Source organism: Schistocerca americana, chromosome 1 (genome assembly GCF_021461395.2).
Source record: "Schistocerca americana isolate TAMUIC-IGC-003095 chromosome 1, iqSchAmer2.1, whole genome shotgun sequence".
In the NCBI taxonomy this organism is placed as follows: Eukaryota; Metazoa; Arthropoda; class Insecta; order Orthoptera; family Acrididae; genus Schistocerca; species Schistocerca americana.
The window spans coordinates 1,089,300,004-1,089,326,768 of record NC_060119.1 but is presented as its reverse complement, the minus strand read 5'-3'; the positions used below and the strand labels follow the sequence as shown (position 1 = coordinate 1,089,326,768).

Genomic DNA, 26,765 nt, shown 5'->3' with positions numbered 1-26,765 from the left:
GCGGTGAAAGGTTCTTCCACCTAGTGCAGAGGTTACAGTGAGCGTCCGACGAGGAAAAAATGCTTTCGTTAAGGCAAAATTGTAAGGAATAAAGCTGTATAACGTCAGATTTAGATTTAGTTTTTAGTTTACTTGAAACAGAAATTAAGGAAGAATCAATTTTTCATGCGTTCAAAGAGCGCTAATCCCTCAATCCCATTAGGCCAAAATGTTATTTCCGCGTTAATGCTATGATTAAGGAAAGTTTGTACCGTTTACGATCTTATGTTGTGAAACGATTTCGAAATACCGAGTTCAGTATTTCAGCCTTCTCTTTATCATCCTCAGTAGAGATAAAATACGGATTGCAGCGGGAAAAAGCGTACTGCATCATGTTGTAACCTACGTTTGGAGGAATACTTGACAGCTATGATTAGTAGCTTCTACGCTAATGACTGTTATTCCGCAAAATAGAGGCATCGGATGCAGTTGAGGCGTAATGCGCTTCGCTACCACAGAACAGCGAGTGCGTCACAAGAGCCATATAGAGAGAGATGGGAAAAACAACGAAATCCAAATTGCACGGTATATATCAGATGATTATCAGCATAGATCAGTTCAAAATTTATTTGTGAAATCGTCAGAAAAAGTAAGCGATATTAACTTTACCAAGGTCACGATACGGAGAACAACTACGTTGTACCTAAATTGCATCTCGTATGCAAGAGAGGGCATGTCAAGGCCACGAACTGGCAGACATCAACCCATCATCATAGAAGCACGTGATGTTAGCAAGAGGCTGCTCCGGAAAATGCCTTTGGCAACAACCAGCAGGGGAGGCTGCACTGTATAAAAAGTCCGTGCAGGGACGCGGAAGAACGCAGTTGTCCAGTGACCAGCGCGATGAACAGGTACCTGTGGATTGGTCTCACCGCAGCGCTTTTCGTCCTGTTGGTTGTCCACACAGGTAAGTATCTACTGGGGCGCACTGCATCCGTCTTGAGTCCAATTAACAACAACGTGATTAGATGGAGTTGACATTGAGCGCACGTACGAGTACTATCAGACACGAAAAAACCAACTCAGATAATATATGCTGAGAAATGAGAATGGAAGTAGATTTGTTGAAGGACCCATTCCAGTTTTCGCCTTGAGACTTTTGTGGAATTCTCGACAGTGTTACACCAGAATGCCTTGGCGTGCATATCAATCCCACTTCTCCAGAACGCGATTCCGTTGTGTTTATCATTGCACCACTTTGATCGGTTTGTTGAATTAACAATCTAACCGGTCACTTGAAGTTTATTGGAGCAGTGACTTTAAATTTTGTATTGTTGAAAATAGTTTATAGACCGAAACTCAATTTGCTACTATGTCAAAATGAACATCCCCTTAAAAGTAGAATATCACACAAAAGGTGTGTGTTTTGTGAAGGTTCTAGAGCGTCATGATCTGACCTGGGTTACCGCAGCAGTCGCGTGACCTAACAGAGAGCTGAGTGGTCTTCATCCGTTGCTGGCATTGGGAAACGGGCAGTACTATGGCCTGTGACTGAATAGAAGGGCGATAAACAGAGTAGCGTAGCTTCTTGCAGGATGTGGCGGCGTGAGAGATAGGCCCTGAGACTACTGGAGTCGTATACGTTCATATCGCTAGGTTTGACTTACCACTCTCGAAATAAAACGGAACAAGACACTAACAGTATTCATAAAAGTAATGTTAATTGCTTTGATAGGGGTTGGGGTTGGATTATTTGGGGGAGGAGACCAGACAGCGAGGTCATCGGTCTCATCGGATTAGGGAAGGGTGGGGAAGGAAGTCGGCCGTACCCTATCAGAGGAACCATCCTGGCATTTGCCTGGAGCGATTTAGGGAAATCACGGAAAACCTAAATCAGTATGGCCGGAGCCGGGATTGAAGTGTCGTCTTCCCGAATGCGAGTCCAATGTGATAACCACTGCGCTACTTCGCTCGCTCATTGGATAAGGATTAAAAGTTTGAAAAAAGAGGTAGGTGAACAAACCATATGCTTAGAAGAATCCTGCGCCGAGACGGATCGGATTCCAAACCTTTGTTGTCACTAGAGCTTTGCGGTGTGCTTGTTTTCGCCGGCTGTACAGTGTTGTCGAACATAGAACAAAAGTGATTTTGCCCCAAGACGGAAAACCTGTGGCGTGGACTAGGGAGACAGCGTTGTCAGGTCAAGCAGAAATACTGCAAATTGTCGGTATTACTAATATCTGACACTGTCTTCGCATTTTGGAGAGTGACGGTTCAAACCCCCGTCAGATCAGATTTATGGTTTACGTGATTTCCCTAAACCGTTTAAGGCAAATACCAGGATGGTTTCTTTGAAAGGGAACAGCAAATTTTCTTCCTTCTCCTACCCTAACCGTGCTAACACTAATGTTCTTTCCTTCCGTTGTTGATACACCAAAGTTTTACATTACTTTTTAAAGCAAAGGAAGACATGGTAGTACCACGAACCAAATTTACTGTAACAACGATCTGAAATTTATATACAGACCTACACGTGCACTTAAAACGCTATAAAATGACTGTGAATGTAAAGGTGCCCCAGCGGTAGAGCTTTAATCTCCACTGAGTGCAAACAGCGTTTTGTGTTCTTTTGTTTCTTTTAGTCAGTTAATTTAGTGTTCCATTTATCACATTATTAATTCTGTCGATCTTCTGTAGAACTATCAAGTTTACATCTCCATCTATAGTCCCTAGCCACCTTACGGGCGGTGGCGGAAGATGCTTTGTGTAAGACTGCCGTTTCCCCCTTTTCCTGTTCCAGTCGCGTACGATTCGCGGAAAGGACGATAGCTTGCAAGCCTCCGTGTGAGGTCGAATCTCTCAAATTTTATCTTCGTGGTCCTCTGGAGAGATGTATGTAAGAGGAAGCAAAATATTGGTTGCGTTTTCTAGAAATGTACGTTTTCGGTACTATAACAGTAGACCATAACGTGACGCAGGAACGCCGCTCCGCTAGAATTCACTGGGCATCTCTGTGACGCGTTCGCTCTTACTAAATGAACTTGTAGCGAAATGTACCGCTCTTCTTTGGATCTTCTGTGTCTCTCCAGTCAGTCCTATCTGGTGAGGGTTCAATAGTGACGAGCAGCATTCTAGTATTGGTCGAACGAGTGTTCGTAAGCTACTTTATTTGTTGATGGACCACCTTACCTGAGGATTTTTCCAATGAATCCGAGTCTGCCAGTTACCTTACTCTCGATTATTCTTATGTGGTCGTTCCCACTTCGCTCGGTACGGAGTCTCCTACGTGTTTTATGCAACTGACTGTTTCCAGGAATTGTTCTGCAGTAGTATAATCATACAGTAAAGAATCTTTCGCTTTGTGTATTTGCAATATATCACACTTGTTTATGCTGAGGAACAGCTGCCACTCCCTGAACCAAGCGTTGATTCTCTGCAGGCCTTCCTGCATTTCGCAACAATTTTCTAGCGTCGAGGCTTCATTGTATACAATAGCATCATCCACGAAAACCCTCATTGAAACTTCGACGTTATCTATTAAGTCAACTATACACGGTGATCCATTGATCGTGACCGGGCCAAATATCTCACGAAATAAGCGCCAAACGAAAAACTACAAGGCAAGAAACTTGTCTAGCTTGAAGGGCGAAACCAGATGGCGCTATGGTTGGCCCGCTAGATGGCGCTGCCATATGTCAAACGGATATCAACTGCGGTTTTTTTTTTAAAGAGGAACCTCCATTTTTATTACATATTCGTGTAGTACGTAAAGAAATATGAATGTTTTAGTTGGACCACTTGTTTTGCTTTGTGATACATGGCGCTGTAATAGTCACAAACATATGGCTAACAATTTTAGACTAAAAGTTGGTAACAGGTAGGTTTTTTAAATTAAAGTACAGAACGTACGTACGTTTGAACATTTTATTTACGTTGTTCCAGTGTGATACGTGTACCTTTGTGAACTTATCATTTCTGAGAACGCATGCTGTTACAGCGTGATTACCTGTAAATACCACATTAATTCAATAAATGCTCAAAATGATATCCAACAATCCTAAATGCATTTGGCAATACGTGTAACGACAGTCCTCTCAATAGCGAGTAGTTCGCCTTCCGTAATGTTCGCACATGCATTGACAATGCGCTGACGCATGTTGTCAGGCGTTGTCGGTGGATCACGATAGTAAACATCCTACAACTTTCCCCACAGAAAGAAATCCGGAGGCGTCAGATCCGGTGAACGTGCGGGCCATGTTATGGTGCTTCGACGACCAATCCACTTGTCATGAAATATGCTGTTCAATACCGCTTCAACCGCACGCGAGCTATATGCCGGACATCCATCATGTTGGAAGTACATCGCCATACTGTCATGCAGTGAAACATGGCACCATTTAGATTGCCATCTTTAAAATGGGGGCCAATTATCCTTCCTCCCATAATGCCGCAACATACATTAACCCGCCAAGGTCTCTGAAATTCCACTTGTCGCAGCATCGTGGATTTTCCGCTGCCCAATAGTGAATACTATGGCGGTTTACGTTACCGCTGTTGGTGAATGACGCTTCGTCGCTAAATAGAACGCGTGCAACAAATCTGTTGTTGTCCCGTAATTTCTCTTGTGCCCAGTGGCAGAACTGTACACGACGTTCAAAGTCGTCGCCATGCGATTCCTGGTGCATACAAATATGGTCGTGGTTGACGTTTCACATGTGACTGAACACTTTCTGTTTACTTAAATACCGTTACTATCCGGCGAACGGTCCGGACACTTGGATGATGTCGTCCAGGATGCCGAGCAGCATGCATAGCATACGCCCGTTGGGCATTGTGATCACAATAGCCATAAATCAACAAGATATCGACCTTCTCCGCAATTGGTAAACGGTCCATTTTAACACGAGTGATGTATCACGAAGCAAATACCGTCCGCACTGGCGGAATGTTACGTGATACCACGTACTTATACGCTTGTGACTATTACAGCGCCATCTATTACAAAGCGAAAAAAGTGGTCCAACTAAAACATTCATATTTCTTTACGTACTACACGAAAATGTAATAAAATGGGGGTTCCTATTTAAAAAAACGCGTTTGGTATCCGTTTGACCTATGGCAGCGCCATCTAGCGGGCCAACCACAGCGCCATCTAGTTTCCCCCTTCAAGCTATACGAGTTTCGTTCTTATATATATATATATATATATATATATATATATATATATACATACATACATACATATATATATATATATATATATATATATATATATATAGTGAAATTTAGTGGTCCTATAACATTCCCACGGCGCAAGCCCAAAGTTTCATTTACGTCTGAAGACGTCTTTCCGTTCAGTTTCTGTTTTCTAGAAACAGTGTCTGGTATTCCATACGCTCGTATTTTTTCCGTTGTCCGCAATGGGGATCTGTTTACTGGCTACCTTAGCATTATGTGTTTCTGTTTACGGCTACATGCTAAACTCTCACAAATAACTAATGAGCAGAGTGCATGAAATTTCGAGAAAATTAACATATTAGCCAGTGTCGCTACTCATGCCGCAAGTGAAACAAACTGAAATGTAGGAGTACAGTGAAATTTTTGTGTTCTGTTCTCCATATTTCACTCCTCTTTTAATTTAAAGATTTTTGAAATAGACATCACAAACGTAAAGAACTATTTGAAATGAGATTTAAAATTTGATTTGATACTATAAGAAATTTTATTTTATTGAGGGGTTATTGACAGCTTAGGTTATGACTAACGAAAGAACTTTTTTCTTATAGTATTGTAGCTGTTGACGTTAATATTCTTGTTCAACTGTGACCCCTTGATGAGGCACCTCCCCCCCCCCCCCCACAAGATATTTGATGAATGACCACCACATATAATTATCACTCTTCACTTTTGAGATACGAATACATTATTTATAAGTTAATGTGCTACCATGAATCCACTTTAGTGAAGATTTATGGGAGAGCACCCCTGGTATTTTATGTGTCGTAAAGTGAAGCTGTCTGTAAAGTTGTCCTTGTGGCAGGACATCAGTCTGAATAAGCAGGCTGTTACGGCGTAAATGTCACGCCTCTGTGAGCTAACTAGTCCAGTTCAGCTGATTGTAGTTACATAGTGAATAAGACTGAAATCTTATCCACTCACCGAATGACAGCCATCTTTCAGATATGATGCTTAAAACAAGAAGAGAAGGGAACTGGTGTTTTTGTGATGAAAACGGAAACTTGTTGCCGTGTATCAACACAGTTACCGGGTCACCTCATTTCAGATGATTCTGAACTTTTAAACACAGTACACAATATCACGGAAATCTGTTAGGATGCGTATTCCTTTACGGACAACCTGTTAAGGCAAGCGGCTATCATCAAGACAAGGGTTAGCATTGCGTCAGAATAAAGGACGGTTCTTTGGCGTCTAATACGTAATTATTATCAGCTGCAGCTGCCTTTGATAATAATTATATTCAGGGTGTTTCAAAGTCTTTGCATCGAACGCAAAGGGGTGTAAATCATGTCGCAGGCAACAACTTTCGTTAGAAACAAAATTTTTCCCAGATACGCTATGCGTTGTTTGGGATTCACCGGCCGCAGGACGAGATTTCACCGGACTGGCAGGTTCTACTAACTAAATGTGCTGGGTACTACCTATTCCAGTAAAATGCTAGAGTGATTTTCAAGAAGAAAAGCTTAAGAATGAGTATCTCTGATCCGACGAAGATATTTTAGAAGCGAATCAGATACTCCAGTTTTCCTCGGGCAACCCACTTTCACGCGGAGCAGGTGACTGGATTATAGACAACATACATTGCGTACATATGCTGCAATGTGCCTGAGATCTGTCACCTCTCTCCCTTGCATTTTTTATTTTATTTATTTATTTTTTTTATTTTTTTTGAGTCGGTCTTCTGACAGGTTTGATGCGGCCATGCGGCCAGCCACGAATTCTTCTCTTGTGCCAACCTCTACTGAGGAAAGTAAAGTCATCAGCGAATCTTGATTTTGATATCCTTTCACCTTGAATTTTGATTCCACTCTTGAATCTCTCTTTTCTTTCTGTGATTGCTTCTTCGATGTACAGATTGAACAGCAGGAGAGAAAGACTACGTTCCTATCTTAAAGCCTTTTGAATTCTAGTACTTCGTGCCCTATTGGCTCTTGTGCATACTATGCATTACCCGTCTTCCCCTATAGCTTACCCATATTTTTTCAGAATTTCAATCTTGCACCTTTTGACACAGTCGAACGCTTTTTGTAGGTCGACAAATCCTATAAACGTGTTTTGGTTTTATTTTACTTTTACTTGCACGAAGGTAGCCCAGAAAGTAATGCACTGCATTTTTTTTCTCAGCCGAAAACAGTGCTACGAATGCGAAACGTTACATATGTGTTATATGGAGTCTCCAAAGTGAGAGCGCCACGTTTCCGTCACTTCCGAGAGATAGCGTAGCTGTAGGACAGTTTCAAAATGGAGTCTGTAGGTGATGTATGTTACAAGCAACGAGCCGTCATTGACTTTCTCATAGCAGAGAAAGAAACTGTGGGGAATACTCAGAAACGCTTGTGCAAAGTCTATGGAGCATCTGCTATCGACAGAAGTACAGTTAGTCGCTGGGCACGGAGGGTGAGGTCACCAGAAGGCGGTTCGGCGGAGCTCCACGATTTGCAGCGGTCGGGGAGACCATCCACGGCTGTCACACCAGACATGTTGCAGCAAGCTTCCACTTGTTTGGGCCATTGAAGGATGCCATTCGTGGAAGACGTTTCGAGGACGTTGAGGAGATGACCCATACAGTGAAACACTCGCTCCATCATCAGTACAATGACTGGTACCGGCAGGGCATACACACCCTTGTTTTGCGCTGGAGGAAGGCCATAGAACGGGATGGAGATTACGTGGATAAATAGGGTGTGTAGATTAAACACCATTCTTTCGTGTGTGTAATTCTCATTATGTTCGATAAGGAATTGTTGAAAAAAAAATGCGGTGCTTACTTTCTGGGCAACCCTTGTATTATCAACCACTGCGTCGAAATTGCCACTCTGGTGCCTTTACCGTTCCAAAACCCAAACTGATCGTCGTCTAACATATTCTCAGTTTTCTTTTTCATTCTTCTGTGTATTATTCTTGGATGTACGAGCTATTAAGCTGGTTGTGCGGTAACTCTCTCACTTATCAGGGGCAGAACTAATACCAAAGAACGCCTAGAGTCGCCAGTAAGCATCCTTGAACATTTTTTATCTAATAAAAATTGTTCCTCATGATGTGATATATCACTCCTAGACGTTTGAAACACCCTGTCTTTGACGCTGAGTAACCTTGTTTTAACCTGATTTAATGTTTATCTGTGACTTAAAGATAATTTCTTGACCAAAACTCGTTTTCCATATACAAATACACATATACACATTACAGCAGATTATTGTGGTTGTAAATACATCGATGCTTTGCGCCGCTGATAATAGAAAATATTCGGGTACTATTTTAAAAAATTGAAATGGCCGTGGATGTTTGTTGTTCCAGGCGCTGCCCCGACGGAAGTCCACGAGGACGCAGTGGCTTCGCAGGATGAAACTTCAGCGGACATTGAGTCACCCATTGGGAAACCTTCTATAGCTGTTGGAGGTCAGTTGGTGTAAGCTTGCGTGGTACACAGTTGGATTTTCCTGCTGCTTGTAAACGCATCCAGTATAGCTCTCAGTCAAAGATTACAAAGATATTTATCTGAAGTAACACACAGTCATTTCACATATTATTGTAGTGAGTAAAATATACATCGAAAAAATACGAAGAAGATTAATTATTGATTCTTAGTGGTGGTACCATTAGAGGTGATTAATTGTTGTGGTCTGTTTCATCTACCTCAAGCCTTGTTCTCTTCACCTGCACCAGCCTTGGTTAATAACCTTATACATAACATCTTCTATTATTTCTCACGGTATCAAATTAATTCTGTCACTGAATTTTTCACATCAATCTTTATTTTCTTACTAATGCAAGTTTCTACCGGTTCTGTGCAGCACGTCTTCTTACCCCATTTCTTTCTGTTCTCTCGTTCTTTAATACCAACCCGTTTAGCAATATTTCAAGTGATTTAATCTATCCAGACTTTGATAGATGTATTCGCCTTGCATTTCCATATACACTGTCCAGTTACATTAGTGTGACTATCTGTCCCAAGGACTGAATAACCTCTGGACCGCCGGACTGCAACGAGACGTGTAGAAAAGGACTCAGTGAGGTTCTGGAAGGTACCGACAGGCATGTGTAGACATTTCGACTCCAGGGCTGCGCCCAACTGAATTAAATTTCTCGGTTGACGATCCACGAAGCGACGAGCCCGATCGAGGTGGTCCCACGGATACTTGACAGGGTTTAATTCCGGCGAGTTTGGTGACCAAGGGAGTAGGTTAAACTCGTCCTGGTGCTTATCGAACCACGCACATACACTGTAAGCTGTGCAACACATTGCATTGTCCTGCTGGAAGATGCCATCGTGCTGAGGAAGAACAAATTGCAGGTAGGGGTGGACATGGTCCACAAGGATAGCTGCACACTGTTGTTGGTGATCCATTGCGCCTTCCAGAATGATGAGATCACCCAGAGAATGCCACAAAACTTTCCCCAGACCATAACGCTCCCTCCTTCGGCCCAGACGTTTCACGTCGTACGCGCCAACGGCCATCTGTCCGAAGGAGCATAAAACGTGATTCATCAGAGAAGACCACCTTCGCCCTTAGTGGAGGTGCTGTTGCGGTACTGGCGTGGCGATGAACAGCAGTCAGCGTCAGTCAATGAAATAGGTGCCTGTTGCGGAGGCCTATACACTGAACGGTCATTGAGTAGACACTGTTGCCAGCCCGTTGGTCCATTTGGGCGGTCACGTGTTCAACATCTGCACCCCTATTCGCCCGAGTAGATCTCTGCACCCGTCGTCCCTCCTCTCACCTACTGCCCATGGTGAACCATGTCTGTCTTGGCCCCGGTTTTGGATAGCACCATTTTGCCATGCGCTGCGTACTTTAACCATGGCCACTCAAAATTAGCTGTTCCAGAAACGTTTAGACCCTTGCTCCTAAAGCTAATGACCATGTCCTTCTAGACGTAAGACAAATCCCTCGGTTTCCGCATTACGACAACGACTGCACTGTTTCTGAGTCACCCTGACACACTATACACAAACGACACATGTGCTGCCACGTGCCGTCTGCGAGTGGTTACAGCACGTTGCCGTTGAACACAGGCGGTCGTCTCTTTAATGTGATTTGATGTGTTGTATAACAATGTCAGTATCTTTTTGACTAATCCTATGTCAAAGCTGATAGCAGCCACGCTTCGTGCTTCTACAGACATAGCCGCGCTTCGCGTGAGACGCAGCAAAAAGGGCGGCGGCTACGGCTGTAGCACCTGCGGCTATGTACCGGTCCGGACTGGTGGCTGTGGAACCGGCAGATGCGGGGGCGGGGGCGGGGGCGGGGGCGGGGGCGGAGGCTACAGCAACGCCCAGTCAAGCTCCACCGGCTCTGCGTCTTCCGGAACATAGTAAGTATCAATGGCACACAGTCTACTAGTGTTATCCGTGCTGACCCTGGATCAACAGTATACTGAAACTTTCTGGCAGATTAAAACTGTGTGACGGACAGAGACTCGAACTCGGAATCTTTCTTCCACGAGTGATAGTTCTGCAATGTTCGCAGAAGAGCTTCTATGACGTTTGGAAAGTAGGAGACGAGGTACTGGCAGAACTGAAGCCGTGAGGACGGGTTGTGAGTCGTGCTTGGGTAGCTCAGATGGCGCCGGCACGGTAGCTCAGCGTGTTCGGTCAGATAGCTGGTTGGCACCTGTAATAAAAAACTGAGTGGAATGATCAACAAACGAACTTTAATGGATGTCATGTGACGTCCGCAACGACCAAACACAACGGTCAACAATTAAAAAAATAAAATAAAAAAAGATGGTAGAGCACTTGCCCGCGAAAGGCAAAGGTCCCGAGTTCGAGTTTCGGTCCGGCACACAATTTTAATCTGCCAGAAAGCTTCATATCAACGCACACTCCGCTGCAGAGTGAAAATCTCATTCTGGCAATAGTGTATTATTTACATCTGGACTACACTGACGAGCGTTGGAGTTAATGCTGGGCAACGCAATTTAGGAAAAATACACAGAGGTGACAATAGAGATATACACGTAATGGCTGTAGAAACACGTACATGAGATGTCAAAGGCAGTGCATTGGTGGAGCTGTCACTTTTACTCAGGTGATTTACGTGAAAAAGTTTCGGCGTGATTATAACCGTACTACGGGATTTAACAGACTTTGAACACGGAACGGTAGTTGGAACTAGACGCATGGGACATTTCCTGCGGAAATCATTAGGGAATTCAATATTCCGATATTCACGGTGTCAAGAGTGTGCCGAGAGTACCAAATTTGAGGCATTACCTCTCACCACGGACAATTCAGTGGCCGACGGCCTTCATTTAACGACCGAGAGCAGCGGCGTTTGCGTAGAGCAGTCAGTGCTAACAGACAAGGAATGCTGCGTGAAATAAACGCAGAAATCAATGTGGGACGTAAAACGAATGTATCCGTTAGGACAGTGGTGGCGAAATTTGGCGTCAATGAGCTACGGCAGCGGACGACCGACGCGAGCGTCTTTGCTAACAGCACAACATCGCCGGCATCGCTTCTCATTTGAAGCCATTGACTCAAGCTGCCAACAAGCCACTATTGTTCAAGCTGTTGGTGGCTCCACATTGGTGTGGTATATGTTTACATGGAATGATCTGGGTCCTCTGGTCCAATTAAACCGATCGTCGACTGGGAATTGTTATGCTCGGCTACTTGCTGACCATTTTCAGCCCTTCATGGTATTCATGTTCCCAAACAACGATGGAATTTTTATGAATGACAATGCACCATGTCAGAACATTCTGGACAATTCGAACGAATGATATGGTCACCCAAAATCGCCCGACATGAATACCGTCGAACATTTATGAGGCATAATCGGGAGGTCAGTTCGTCCACACTGTGCTGCACCGGCAACCATTTGACAACATTTCTGCAGGGGAGTTAGTGCTATTTGTTGAGTCCATACCACTTTTAGTTGTTGCACTACGCCGGGCAAAAGGAGGTTAGACGCGTTATTAGCAGGTATACCATGACTTCTGTCACCTGATTGTAGAGCTGTCTTGTTTGAATGTGATCCACTTTTCTCTGTGTAAAAATTGGACGCCATGAAGCAAGCATTAGATTCGAATTAAATTAAGTCGACATAATCTGCAGTGCTACAAAGAAATGTACAGTACAACAAAAAAGATTTTTTTTTCTAACCAGCCACTATTTCCTCTGCGCTGCCATTGCCTTTAGCTTACACCCAACGTTCTCAATTATTTGTTGTATGAATACAAATCTCTGCCTTCACTAGACATTTTTGCCCTCCACGGCTCCCTCTTGTACCGCTGAAGTCGTGGCTTGTTTTTGTATCTACCTCGACTTCTTCTCGTATGGTTAATTGGCTTCCCCGGCGATAGCAAGGATATTCGACCACTAAGTAATAACTATCAAATCATGAAGCGGATGCCTGTCTCCGATTACGATGACTAACATGAATTAAATGTCCTGTAAGATACACGTTGTAAGCTTGCTCGTTCTTTAGTTTGGTTGCATGACGATTTAGTCCTCCATAATTGATACACATTAACCAGTATATGGTTTCACTGTTATTTGTGTAGAATGATATGCACACTAACGACAAATATTACTGCAGTTACAGAAGAAAACTTCAATATCATTTACAAAGTAGGATAATTTTCATACGTTTGTAAATAAATTTACTATATGTCTGCCATAAACTGTGTACGTCCATTTCATATTCTCTCTTGCTGGTTTAGTTGGCCACACTCTTGAAGGCAATCCTTCTTTCTTTTTCGGTTATGGTCTTTGCGGACGCACACATCTTACTGCATTTTTCTTATGCCTTTCAGTACAAAAGTTTTTTTAATATGACATACAGGGCAATTATAATTAAAGCTCCAGTTTCAAAAGACTGTAAAAAACGGATCACTGCTCAGAATGACGCCAAACTTTGAACGGAATAGCCGGCCGTAGTGGCCGAGCGGTTCTAGGCACTACAGTCTGGAACCGCGCGACCACTACGGTCGCAGGTTCGAATGCTGCCTCGGGCACGGATGTGTGTGATGTCCTTAGGTTAGTTACGTTTAAGTAGTTCTAAGTGCTAGGGGACTTATGACCTCAGCAGTTGAGTCCCATAATGCTCAGAATATCATAAGAGAAGGGTGAAAGATTATGGGAAAAAATAACGAAAATTTTTCCACAAGTGGCACTGTAAGCGGAAGAATATGTAAAATAAAGGATGCGGGGTACACCGTTGTTCCTCAGTTTGCGTCTGAGATTTGCGCCTGAGACGCTCGTCATGTCTGTTTCAATGCAGGATCCCGCGCTGCTGGTCACAATCTTTTGCAAGAACGGTGACTGTATGTCAGTAGCTCTGCAGAAGTTTCGGACACTGAATGGTAGGGGGAAAAAAACGTTAGTCCGATGTCTACCAAGGGTCTGGAGAAGTTGATTGCAAAATTCGAAAAGACGGTTCCTTTGGAAGTGAACCGGGGCAGAGGGAAAGAAACAATAGATCAGATATCAGTAGAGGATGTGACCACAGGAATGCAGAAGGGTTCGAACAGTTATATGCAAAACTTCAGTGCACAGGGGACTGGCAGAATTTTGAACAAGACTGTGAGCACGGTGCTTACAATTCTACGAAACATCTTGGATTGCTATCCACACAAAATTAACTACGTTCAGGAACTGCTTCATGCCGATCTACCAGAGAGACAAACCTTTGCTCTAGAATTTCTCGCTCGCTTGGAAGTGAAAAACGAATAGCCATTGAACATTTTATAAACCGAAGGAGCCTATTTCCATCTTCAAGGACATGCCAGTACCTCTATAGAAATGTAGAATATGGGCAATGAAAAATCCGCTCCCACATCATCCGGCACCCGTTCATTCTGCAAAAGTAACTGTGTGCTGCGGACTGACGCCATTGTTTATCGAAGGGCCGTATGTTTTCGATGAGATAGATCTGTGTGTCCTGTTACCTATACCGCAACTGATAAACGCTATGAGAGTCTTTAGCGTACAAACGTTATTCCTAGCCCTCAACAGCGCGGATGTATGGGTAGGATCATTTTTAAGCAAGATGCGCTCGTTCGCCTATTGCACAGCCAGTGAAGCAGTTGCTTCAGGAACAATCTGGAAATGTCATTTCCCTACAGCATGGCCGTCCAAATCACCTGATCTTAACCAGTGTGACTTTGGCTGTGTGGTTATCCAAAAAATACTGTGTTCAGAACTCCGACTACAAACGCAGCTGAACTGCAGGCAACGCACTGCCCTACGCATTCTGAACGTGATCCCTGAGACACTCCCATCTGTTGTGGAACACGCTGTTTCTCGATTTCGGCTTACAGCAGAAAACGGTGGACAGCATTTTGAAAATGTCTTGCGCCAGTCTCAAGACACTTAAAACCTATTTCATTCCTGCGCTTTCTGCAGTTCTTGTCCTGTGGACGCCTAAAAACCGATCGAATGTGGTATCACCTTGCCGTGGTGGATGTTCTTACCAAACTAACAGTGCCGCAAGAGTTCAATGCCAAACTTGTGCGCTCATGCACATTGCACAGCACTGTGGGATTAACAAATGTTCACTTCACATCATAGTCGTCGTATTGCGATTTAGTTGTCGTTTGTCGGCGAGCAAAATTATTTCATGACGCTTACAGCGTCATCTGATAAGAAAATTTTCGTTAATCGTTATTTTGTTGCCAAAGCATTTCCCTATTCTTCGATAATAATCCGTTCAAATTTGACGTCATCCCAGGCAGCAGTTATTTTTTACAGCATTTTGAAACTGGAGCTAGCTATAATTAGACTGTACACTGTCATAAAACGTATAAGATGTGTCAATTTACAGATTTAGAAACAACTAAGCAAAGTACATAATTTTTCAAGAATTTACACTTTTGAACGATTCTTAAAATTTCTAATAGTGACTAATGTCTTACTTCGTTTGTTTCAGTGGCCGCAAGAAGTGAATGCAACCGTTCTACCATTTTTATACATTGTATTACAAGAGCTAAATAAAATGATGGAAAAGTACATCGTATTATACTCATATTTTCCTTGTGAAATAGATATATTCGTCGTTTTACTGGAATAAATAAGGTTATATTTACTTCCAGGATTTGAGAATTTGTGGTAAGGTCTTATGTGACCAAACTGCTGAGGTCATCAGTCCCTAAGCTTACACATTACTTAATCTAACTTAAACTAACTTACGCTAAGGACAACACACACACACTCCCGAGGGAGGTCTCGAATCTCCGACGGGGGCAGCCGCGGGGACCGTGGTAAGGCGCCCTAGACCGCACGGCTATCCCGCGTGGCTTGCTTCTAGAGGGATAAAGTTAAACTAAGACTTGAAACTTACCTGTATGAGGCGACTGGATAGTGTTCTCTTTTAAAGTCGAAAAATTCGAATTTCAATCCTGTATGACGGAATTTTAACCCTACATTCACATGTTTCTTCACGTGTGAGTTCTGAGCCACGATGAATTTATTAAACGATACTGCTATGAACTGCTCCTCCTCGGAAGAAACGATTTTGCGTAAGAATAACAGTATTTATTACCAACAAGATATGCACTTGTGCCACAAGCAGTTTATTCAGTGAAGACCTAATGAGTCGTCACAGTACAATGGATAAATGTTTATATGCACGATATCGTCTGTCGCGCAACCTATCAGAGGTGAGCAGCAATCTGCGAGTGAGCCACACGGATTTTCTATAGCTTCACAAAGTCTCTCAGAATAGATCGCATTAATTGAGTGTTGAATAACAATTTAAAAACAATGTGAGTGCGCCCAGTCCAAAAATATTTTCTAATGTTGCTTACTTGACGACCAATAATGTTATTTCTCTAGATTTCTGTATCAAACTTTAATTCTCAGCGGACCTGTTGCTGGGACACTAATGAACGTAAAATACATTTGGAGGTTTTGTTTCATAATAAGGTGGCAGTTACGGTGTTTAGTTGAGGTGCATTAATCCTGGGAATCCAATAAAGCAGTGATACTTACAATGTTTTAAGTTTACCACTTTGACCGCAATAAGCCTTTGGTGGACAAGTAAGAAATTTTATTTTACTTACTGAAATGAAGCATAGGGACCTGGATGATTAGCAATGTCAGTGAAGCTGGTTGACTTAGTTCCAATTATCGTTGAGCCTAGAGCAGGCACTGTCAGTTGCGATACTGAATTTTTAATCACGATTTCTTTATTATCAAACGGTTTCTGTGTTAGATGATTCACTGATTAACTAAAATGTAGATGTGGTCCCTGCTGGACGAGTAGTACCAATACCAACGAAACCTCCCGAAACTACAATGTTTACCATAAATATAAAGTTGGAGATATAGATTTCGTTGAACATCTTCCAATTAAAAACTGTTCCCATTCTTGGAGCAATGTCAAGGGCATCTCATTGTTTTAATTTCACTGACACACCCAACAGAGGCGCAATCTGTATCATTTACAATACTTTACCTATCCCAAAACTCCGCTCTTTTTGTATGCCAAATATATTTCCCTCTTGACTTCAGCTATGGTGGATCATTTCCACGGAGAAACACCTAATCTGTAACACAAAGCACCGCAGTGAGCAGCCTATTCCGTCTCCCTTACTCCTCCTTTCACTTTTTTGCTACTGGAGTTAATTTTACTCGGCTTGTGGTTTTATTTATTTAGATATGATTATATATGTGTAGTAGCAAGTAAGTTGGTACATGGTAACTAGTAACTTTGCTTTACTATATTAAAGTTTGGATTTGCAATGTTCAGACTGATATAAAACTGAAACTGAGAGCTGATGGCAGTACACAAAATTATTTGTAACAAGTTGCTATGGTTTTGATTCAATGTTATTACACTGTCTTTACTTGGCAATTATTTCTTCATAAAAGCAAGTAACTTTGAGTAATGTTGAGTAAATATTTCACTTTGGCTGTATGAGTCACACTAGCACACATATGTTAAGTTCCGACATGGAGTGGAAGAGGGAATAAACACTTTTATCATAAATGTGGCACACCGTGGATCAAATTATTGTTTTTACACATCTGCTCTGGATAATCATGTAGGAAACATTCACTTGCTACTGTAAGGTAATCAAGAAAGAAAGAAAACTGTATCTGAACTCACTACCTTGCATCGTATTCAGAAAAGTCAGTAATGAAATTCAAATGATCGTCACAGCACTGAATGTTGGTTACCTTATGCAGTGAATTTTTGAATACTGTTAATTAGAACAGCGTTCTCTTAACCTCAGGAAAAAAATGTAAAATATTGCTTTAGTTTCACAGAGCAGACCTTTCCACAAAATGCGAAAATGATAAAGTCATAACACAGTTTTCGTTATATTTTTGTGATCGTATAGAACATGTCGCACAGTACCTTTCAAATCAAACTGAGAAATGCACTGAATAATATGATATAGTCTGCCGGCACTGATGGAAGCTGTAAGAAAATGTTAAATATTATTATGTTACCTCGCTTTACCGGTGAGACGACTGCGATGCCTGAAATAAATATTTTTTTGAATGTGCCGCGTCTGCGGCCGTTGCCCTCGCAGATTGGTACAGCGGCTTCCGCTAAATTAAATACTGAAAATGGTTAAATTATATGCGGGACGAATGGCTGGCAACTTTACAAATTATTTTAAAAACATATTTGCTCGAACTCTATATATTCAAACAAAAATGCATTAATTTTACACACCTTTTTACAACTCGCCTAATGGTGGATCTCAAGCTTCATGAACAAAAGACCCACGGCTAGCATATACGTTTGTTTAACACGCGAGTGTTACTCGTAACGAACTCCAAAGAGAACAAAGAGATTATTACAATGCTTTTTACTGTTTATACATGTACTGAATTGTCCATTTTATCTGAGGCACAGACCATAATCACTAATTCATTTAACAAAATTTTCAAAGATAATAATATGTCGAGGATTCAAAGTTAAAAAATGCATAAAACGTCAAACAATTATGAATGTTCTACACACACACATAATATATTCGTGAAATGTTTACACAGTCTTGCTTTATTGCTTCACTTGGTCATGTTTATTCGTGTTTAAATTATTTCTCTTTCGCCGTGTGCGTGGCACTATATCGATACATGTTAACTGGTCTTACACACACGGAAAACATTCTGTCACACGATTTTTTTGACGCTTGGCCGGGAGACGCTGCAAGCCGTAGACCACAAATGTGCAGTATATTTGAATGCGTGGTGTCATTTCCATCAAAAGCAGAAATAGCGAACGGGAGTATAATGGACAGAGACTGGGGATAGGTGGCGCTCGGTGGGAAGTATGGATCGGTTGTGAGGCGTACCAAGATAGTCTATGCAGTTGTAAGGCTGTATCGCAGATGATGTAGTGGTTACCACATTTGCATCGTAAGCGAGAAACTCCGGGTTAGAATTCCAGTCCAGTATACAATACCGCTCGTCGCCGCTGATTCCGGTTAATGTCCGACTGCAGCTGACAGCAGTGATCCTCCTTCAATTTACACATAGTAAATTAAAATAAACACACAATATTGTGCACTATCTGTATTGTAAGGCGTCGGACAGTTTGGTTGATCGATAACTGAGTTAGTCTGACTGCAGGCGCGAAAAACCATGTGCCAAATACTTTATTCAAACAATTACCTGTACCCAGACACGCTTTGCTCCGGCTCGGTCTCCTTAGATGGAAAGCACAGACAATAGAAAGCTCATATTTCTAATATAAGTACTTATACAACCGTTCGCTCGAGGAAAGATCCGTACCCAAAGACTGGAAAGCTACACAGGTCACACCAGTATTCAAGAAAGGTAATAGGAGCAATCCACTAAATTACATGCCCATTCGTTAACGTCGATTTTAGAACATATATTGTGTTCGAACATTATGAATTACCTCGAAGGAAACGGTCTATTGACACATAGTCAACTTGGGTTTAGAAAACATCGTTCCTGTGAAACACAACTAGCTCCATATTTACATGAAGTGCTGAGTGTTATTGACAAGGGATTTACGATCGATTCCGTATTCCTGGATTTCCGGAAGGCTTTTGACACTGTACCACTCAAGCGGCTCGTAGTGAAATTGCGTGCTAATGGAATATCGTCTCAGTTATGTGACTGGATTTGTGATTTCGTGTCAGTGAGGTCACAGTTCATAGTAATTGACGAAAAAGTCATCGAGTAAAACAGAAGTGATTTCAGCCGTTCCCCAAGGTAGCGTTATAGACCCTTTGCTGTTCCTTTTCTATATAAACGGTTTGGGAGACAATCTGAGCAGCCGTCTTCAGTTGTTTGCAGTTGACGCTGTCGTTTATCGACTAATAAAGTCATCAGAAGATCAAAACAAACTGCAAAACGATTTAGAAAAAAATATCTGAATTGTGAGAAAAGTGGCAGTTGATCCTAAATAACGAAAAGTGTAAGGTCATCCACATGAGTGCTAAAAGAAACTCGTTAAACTTCGGTTACTCGATAAATCAGTCTACTCTAAAAGCCGTAAATTCAACTAAATACCTAGATATTACAATTACGAACAACTTAAATTGGGAAGAACACATAGAAAATGTTGTGGGGAAGGCTAACCAAAGACCGTGTTTTATTGGCAGGACAATTAGAAAATGTAACATACCTACTAAGGAGACTGCCTACACCAGGCTTGTCCGTCCTCTTTTAGAATAATGCTGCACGGTGTGGGATCCTTACCAGGTAGGACTGACGGAGTACATCGAAAAAGTTCAAAGAAAGGCAGCACGCTGTATTATTGCGAAACGTTGGGTGAGTGTGTCACTGAAATGATACAGGATTTGGGCTGGAAATCATTAAAAGAAAGGCGTGTTTCGTTGCGACGGAATCTTCTCACGAAATTCCAATCACCAGCTTTCTCCTCCGAATGGGAAAATATTTTGTTGACACCGACCTACATAGGGTGGAACGATCACCACGATAAAATAAGGGAAATCAGAGCTCGTACGGAAAGATATTCATTCTTTCCGCGCGCTATAGGCGAATGGAATAATAGATAACTGTGAAGATGGTTCGATGAACCCTGTGCCAGGCACTTAAATGTGATTTGCTGAGTATCCATGTGGATGTAGATGTAGATGAATGTGCACTGTAGAGCCAAAGAAACTGGTACAACTGCCTAATATCGTGTAGGGCCACCGCGAGCACGCAGAAGTGCCGCAACATGACGTGCCAGGGACTCGACTAATGTCTGAAGTAGTGCTGGAGGGAACTGACACCATGAATCCTGCAGTGTTGTCCATAAACCGGTAAGAGTACGAGGGATGGAGATATCTTCTGAACAGCACGTTGCAAGGTTTCCCAGATATGCTCATTAATGTTCATGTCTGGGAGTTTGGTAGCCAGCGAAAGTTATTAAACTCAGTAGAGTATTCTTGGAGCCACACTATAGCAATTCTGGACGGATGGGATGTCGCATTGTCCTGTTGGAATTGCCGAAGTCCGTCGGAAAGCACAATGGACATGAATGGATGGAGGTGAACATATAGGATGCTTACGTACGTGTCACCTATCAGAGTCGTATCTAGACGTATCAGGGGTCTCATATCACCCCAACTGCACACTCCCCGCACCATGACAGAGCCGCCACCAGCCTGAACAATCCCCTGCTGACATGCAGGGTCCATGGGTTCATGAGGTTGTCTCCATACCCGTACACGTCCATCCGCTCGATACAATTTGAAACGAGACTCGTCAGACCAGGCAACATGTTGCCAGTCATCAACAGTCAAATGTCGGTGTTGATGGGCCCATGCCAATGATGTTTCGTTGAATGGGACCTACGCTGACACTTGTTGATGGTGCAGCATTCAAATCTGCAGCAATTTGCCGAAGGGTTGCACTTCTGCAACGCTGAACGATTGTCTTCAGTCGTCGTTGGTCTTGTTCTTGAAAACCTTTTTTTGGTTGCACCGTTGTCGAAGATTTGATGTTTTACTGAGTTCCTGATATTCACTGTACACTCTTGTAATGGTCGTTTTAGATCACATTGAAGATATCTTGGAGTAAGAAAAAGACGAATCGCGTCTGGAAAAAATAAATTAAGCTGCAGCAAGAAAAGGAGCTTTTATTTACGGAACAAGTATTTCTGTGCTTGCTGCGGAGGATGGCCACGCAAAAAAAAAAAAAAAAAAAAAAAAAAAAACTTGTTGGTAGACGTGTTTCATAATGTCTATTCAGATATCGCGCTGGTTGGATAAATGTGGCTCTAGTAGTGTCACTTTCTTTTTGAGTCATCAGTCTTCTGAGTGATTTGATGCGGCCCGCCACGAATTCGTCTCCTGTGCCAACCTCTTCATCTCAGACATCATTTGCAAACTACGTCCTCAATTATTTGTTGAATGTACTCCTATCTCCGTCTTCCTCAACAGTTTTTGCCCTCTACAGCTTCCTCTAGTACCTTGGAAGTCATTCCCTGATGTCATAACAGATTTCTTATCATCCTGTCCCTTCTTCTCAGTGTTTCCACGTACCCCTTTCTTCTCCGATTTTGTGTAGAACCTCCTCATTTCTTATCGGTCCACCTGATTTTTTTAACATTCGGCTGTAGCACGATATCTCAAATGCTTCGATTATCTTCTGTTCCGGTTTTCCCACAGTCCATTTTCACTAACATACAATGCTGTGCTCTAAACGTTCATTCTCAGAAATTTCTTCCTCAAATTAAGGCCTATGTTTGATACTACCAGGCTTCTCTTGGCATAAATGCCATTTTTCCCAGTGCTTGTCTGCTTTTGATGTCCACCTTGCTCCATTCGTCACTGGTTATTTTTCTGCATAGGTAGCAGAATTTCTTAACTTCATCTACTTCGTGAACATAAATCCTGATGTTAAGTTTCTCGCTGTTCTGATTTGCTACATCTCATTACTTTCGTCTTTCTTCGATTTGCTCTTAATCCATATTCTGTACTCATTAGAAATTCATTCCATTCAACAGATCATGTAATTCTTCTCCACTTTCACTCAGGATAGGAAAGTCATAAGCGAATCATATCATTGATATTCTTTCACCTTGAGTTTTAATACTATTTCTGAACCTTTCTTTTATTTTATTACTCCCTCTTACCTCTTGTACACATTGTATATTACCCGTCTCTCTCTGTAGCTTACCCCTATTTTTCTCAGAATTTCGAACAGCTTGCACCATTTTACATTGTCGAATGCTTTTTCCGTATCTACAAATTTTATGAACGTGTCTTGGTTTTTTTTTTTTTTTTTTTTTGTGTTGCTTCCACTATCGACCGCAACTTCAGAATTGTCTCTCTGGTGCCTTTACCATTCCTAAATACAAACTGATCGGCATCTGACACATCCTCAATTTTCTTTTCTATCCTTCTGTATATTATTCTTGTAAGTAACTTGGGTGCATGAGCTGTTAAGCTGATTGTGCGATAATTCTCGCACTTGTCAGCTCTTGCAGTCATCGGAATTGTGTGGATGATATTTTTCCGAAAGTCAGATGGTATGTCGCCAGACGCATACATCCTACACACCAACGTGAATAATCTTTTGTTGCCACTTCACCCAATGTTTTTAGAAATTCTGATGGTATGTTATCCATCCCTTCCACCGTATTTGATCGTAAGTCCTCCAAAGACCTCTTAAATTCTGATTCTACTACTGGATCCCCTGTCTCTTCTAAATCGACTGCTGTTTCTTTTTCTATCACAAGAGACATATATTCCGCCTCATAGAGACCTTTAATGTGTTCTTTCCACCTATACGCTCTGATCTGCTTTTAACAGTGGAGCTCCCGTTGCACTCTTAATGTTACAGCCGAGTTTCACTGAAGGTTGTTTTGACTTTCCTATATGCTGAGTCAGTCTTGTGGACCATCATTTCTTTTTCGATTTCTTCACATTTTTCGCGCAGCCATTTCGTCTTAGCGTCCCTGCACTTCCTATGAATTTCATTCCTCAGCGGCTTGTATCTCTATATTCCTGAATTTCCTTGAACAATTTCGTACTTCCTTCTTTTATCGATCAAATGAAGTATTTATTCTGTTACCCACGGTTTCTTCACAGTTATCTTCTTTGTACCAATGTTTTTCTTTCCAACTTCTCTAATTGCTCTTTTTAGAGATGTCCATTCCTTTTCATCTGCGCTGTCTACTGAGCTATTCCTTACTGCTGTATCTACATCCTTATAGAACTTCAAGGCTATCCCGTTAGGCCTTAGTACTTCCGTATCCCACTTCTTTGCGTATTGATTCCTCCCGACGAATATCTTCAACTTCAGCCTACTCTTCATCACTACTACATGTGATCTGAGTCGGTGTCTGCTCCTGGGTACGGTTTACAATCGAATATCTGATTTCGGAATCTCTACCTGAGCATGATATGATCTAACTGAAATCTTCCCGTATCACATCTTCCTTTTACACATATACCTTCTCCTCTTGTGATTCTTGAACAGAGTATTCGCTATTAATAGCTGAAATTTATTACATAACTCAATTAATCTTTCTCCTCTCTCTCATTCCTTGTCCCAAGTCCATATTCTCCTGCAACCTTTTCATCTACTCCCTCCCGTATATTAGAATACTGAACTTCACAGTCTTGAACTAACTGTGGCAGAAGCTCGAACAACAGGGGACTGACGTTCTAGGACATGCATTGATACAATGAAATAGTACATTGATAATGGCTAAGCTTTAGCCGAAATCTACATTTGCCGAATAAAACCTGAAAGAAAAGGAAGACTGATTGCGATCCTCTATACTTGTAAGTAATATAACAGTCGGTTAGTGCACCCACATTCCTAATGGAAGGCAACTTGAAGCGGTACAAGTAAGAGCAACTGCCAGATGAAATAAAGTGTAGTGACACGCGTCTATGTTTGTGCTGGGACTGGCAATTAACGCTGTAATTCAACCTTCCACTAACGTGCTTCTAAACGCCTGGAAAAGAAGTCAGTTGTTTAATATGTTAATTGAACGAAAAGCTAAGGCATACAACTATTTAAAACGATTCAAAAGGAGTAAGTATGTTTGATCGATTAACAAGGTTTTTGAGGAGAAGTGATATGGACGACATTGAAAGACTTTATCTAATATTAATATGTTCAGTAGATGGGACACAACTGTTAAACAAAATCAGTTCAGAATATACCTATTGAAAACAAATGAGAACAGTAGGGGAGATCTTGTACCCAAAGGATAGTGTACCTACGAGCACATGATGGTTTTAGAACGGTACTTCAGTCTAGTGCCTGATTTTGGAATCGTTTACATGGGAGAGTCCGCGATAAGCAGTTTGCGCCTTTTTCTACAGTTTTTGTTGTTGATAGAAATGGGCTTGCGTTCAGTTCTGTATTCGTAAATAGTTTGCGCTCCACATATTTTTTTGAGATATGTTGTTAATTCGTCAATTAAAAAATTTAATGATGCCTAAAATACTGATTCCTTTTAAAATTTCTATATAACGCGTGGTAGTTAAGTCACACTTCGTCGGTTGTGTACCTTGGAACAGAAGAATGTCTTTTACTACTGAACATGTGATACTTGCAAATCAGTTTCTTTAATGCCTTAACAATTTTATTTAAATTGAAACTGGAAATATCTATTTCTTTTCAGTAACTTCACTTTCAAGATTTGTTTAACATGTAATCGGTTTTTGATAATTTTTCGTCTTTATTCGATTTCAGTTACCGATCGTTGGTGTGTTGTACAATAATGGTATAACAGATATGCGAGTGAATGCAGAAGTGACAAGATTTTGGCCACTACAACGCTTTTATTTTTCAGTTTACTGTTCGTACCATGTTGTATCTTTTTTTTCCTGTTGGCCAAAACCCTAATTTTGGGGTCAGTTCTTATAATTTCAGAAAGAAAATGTGTAAGTAGGCTGTTTAGGTTTTTGTTAGTAACGCTACGTAGCGCTCTGTATGAAAATCACTGACTGTGCTGTGTGCAGTCTGTGGCTGGTTTGCATTGTTGGAATATTTGCTATTGTAGTGTTGGGCAGTTGAATGTGAACAGCGCGTAGCGTTGCGCAATTGGAGGTGAGCCGCCAGCAGTGGTGGATGTTGGGAGAGAGATGGCAGAATTTTGAGAGCGGACGATCTGGACGTGTGTCCATCAGAAAGAGTAAATTTGTAATACTGGATATCATGAACTGATATATATATATATATATATATGATGACTTTTCAACATTATTAAGGTAAGTACATGGTTTGTTCTCTATCAAAATCTTTCATTTGCTAACTATGCCTATCAATAGATAGTGACCACTAGTGCCTCCAGTAGTTAGACTCTTTTATTTAGCTGGCAGTATTGGCGCTCGCTGTATTGCAGTATTTCGAGTAACAAAGCTTTTTGTGAGGTAAGTGAATCATAAAGGTATAGGTCATTGTTAGTCGGGGCCATTCTTTTGTAGGGATTATTGAAAGTCAGATTGCGTTGCGCTAAAAATATTGTGTGTCAGTTTAGTGATGATCAGAATAAGTAAAGAGAGAAATGTCTGAGTACGTTCAGTTTTGCTCAGCTGTCTGAAAATCAAATAACTTAAGTGGTTTACCAGCACAGTAATTCATAAATTTTTCTAAGGGGATGTTTCAACTGCAGCACATAAAAAGTAAATGCCATTTTTTACAAATGGAATAAGAAACTACAATAAACTTCTATTATAGGGCTGACTAGAGGCGAAAGTTTGAAAAGTGCACTTAGCTACAACACTCTCCCCACCAGGCACACATTACCTACAAGACTTGTCGCCAGTAGGACACCAGGAGGGGACATGGGTCCCAGTTACCCATCCACCAAATTGTTAAATGATCGATTTACTGGAAGAGACCAACGCTTGCTTAGAAGGAGCATCCAGATTACTTAAGAATGCATTCTCCACAAGTTTACTTAATCACAACAATCTTGTTTACCAACTGTCTCGAGTGTCAACATATTGCACACATATGTACAGAAATAACAAGCTACAATGCTTCATTCATGTCACTAGCGGCTGCTTCTCTTATGACATCTTAGTGCTCAGATTACAAAAAATTATCATATTCTTAATGTTGTAGTCTCCAGACACTATGCTTGTGCTCTTGACGGGTTGTTCATTTTGTACTTACGGGCTCTCTGGCAACGCCAACCCTCGTCATACACTATTAAGTACACTATTTTTCCTGCTGCGATCATGAATCATTGTAATTATCCTAAACTGACGGAGGCCGAGAGGAGATCAGAATAGCTAATCTCTCTGTGCAAATGTAAATGATGTTTAACGAAGGATACCACTTTTAATCCTACGCTTTACAACGGGAAATGTAGGACATGAGAGATGTTGCACACATCTGTATCTACATCTACATGACACTCTGCAAATCACACTTAGCTGCCTGACAGAGGGTTCATCGAACCATCATGACAATAATTCTCTGTTATTCCTATCTCGAGCAGCACGTGGAAGAAACGTACACCCATATCATTCAGTGCGAGCTCTGATTTCCCTTATTTTATTGTGATGATGGTTTCTCCCTATGTATTTTGCGTTAGGAGGAGAAAGGGGATGATTGAAATTTCGTGAGAAGATTCCGCCGCAACGAAAACCCCCCGACTCTGAAGATACAGTTGCTGAACAGTTCAAAG

General features: G+C 41.7%; 1 protein-coding gene across 1 annotated transcript; it reads left to right on the top strand.

Moving 5' to 3' along the window:
• The first annotated feature begins 871 nt into the window (after positions 1-871).
• LOC124550454 (zinc finger protein ZIC 2-like) lies at positions 872-15,175 on the top strand. The gene is made up of 4 exons (XM_047125313.1): positions 872-946; positions 8,515-8,616; positions 10,341-10,533; positions 15,096-15,175. The coding sequence occupies exons 1-4, from the start codon at positions 883-885 to the stop codon at positions 15,109-15,111; spliced, it is 375 nt and encodes a 124-aa protein (XP_046981269.1). The 5' UTR covers positions 872-882; the 3' UTR covers positions 15,112-15,175.
• Positions 15,176-26,765: the final 11,590 nt, after the last annotated feature.

Bases quoted from the DNA above. Each gene is read 5' to 3' on its own strand.
- LOC124550454 (XM_047125313.1), top strand. From the start codon at position 883: ATGAACAGGTACCTGTGGATTGGTCTCACCGCAGCGCTTTTCGTCCTG. The intron at 947-8,514 runs GTAAGTATCTAC...TTGTTGTTCCAG, and splicing joins CCTGTTGGTTGTCCACACAG to GCGCTGCCCCGACGGAAGTC. The intron at 8,617-10,340 runs GTCAGTTGGTGT...GTGCTTCTACAG, and splicing joins ACCTTCTATAGCTGTTGGAG to ACATAGCCGCGCTTCGCGTG.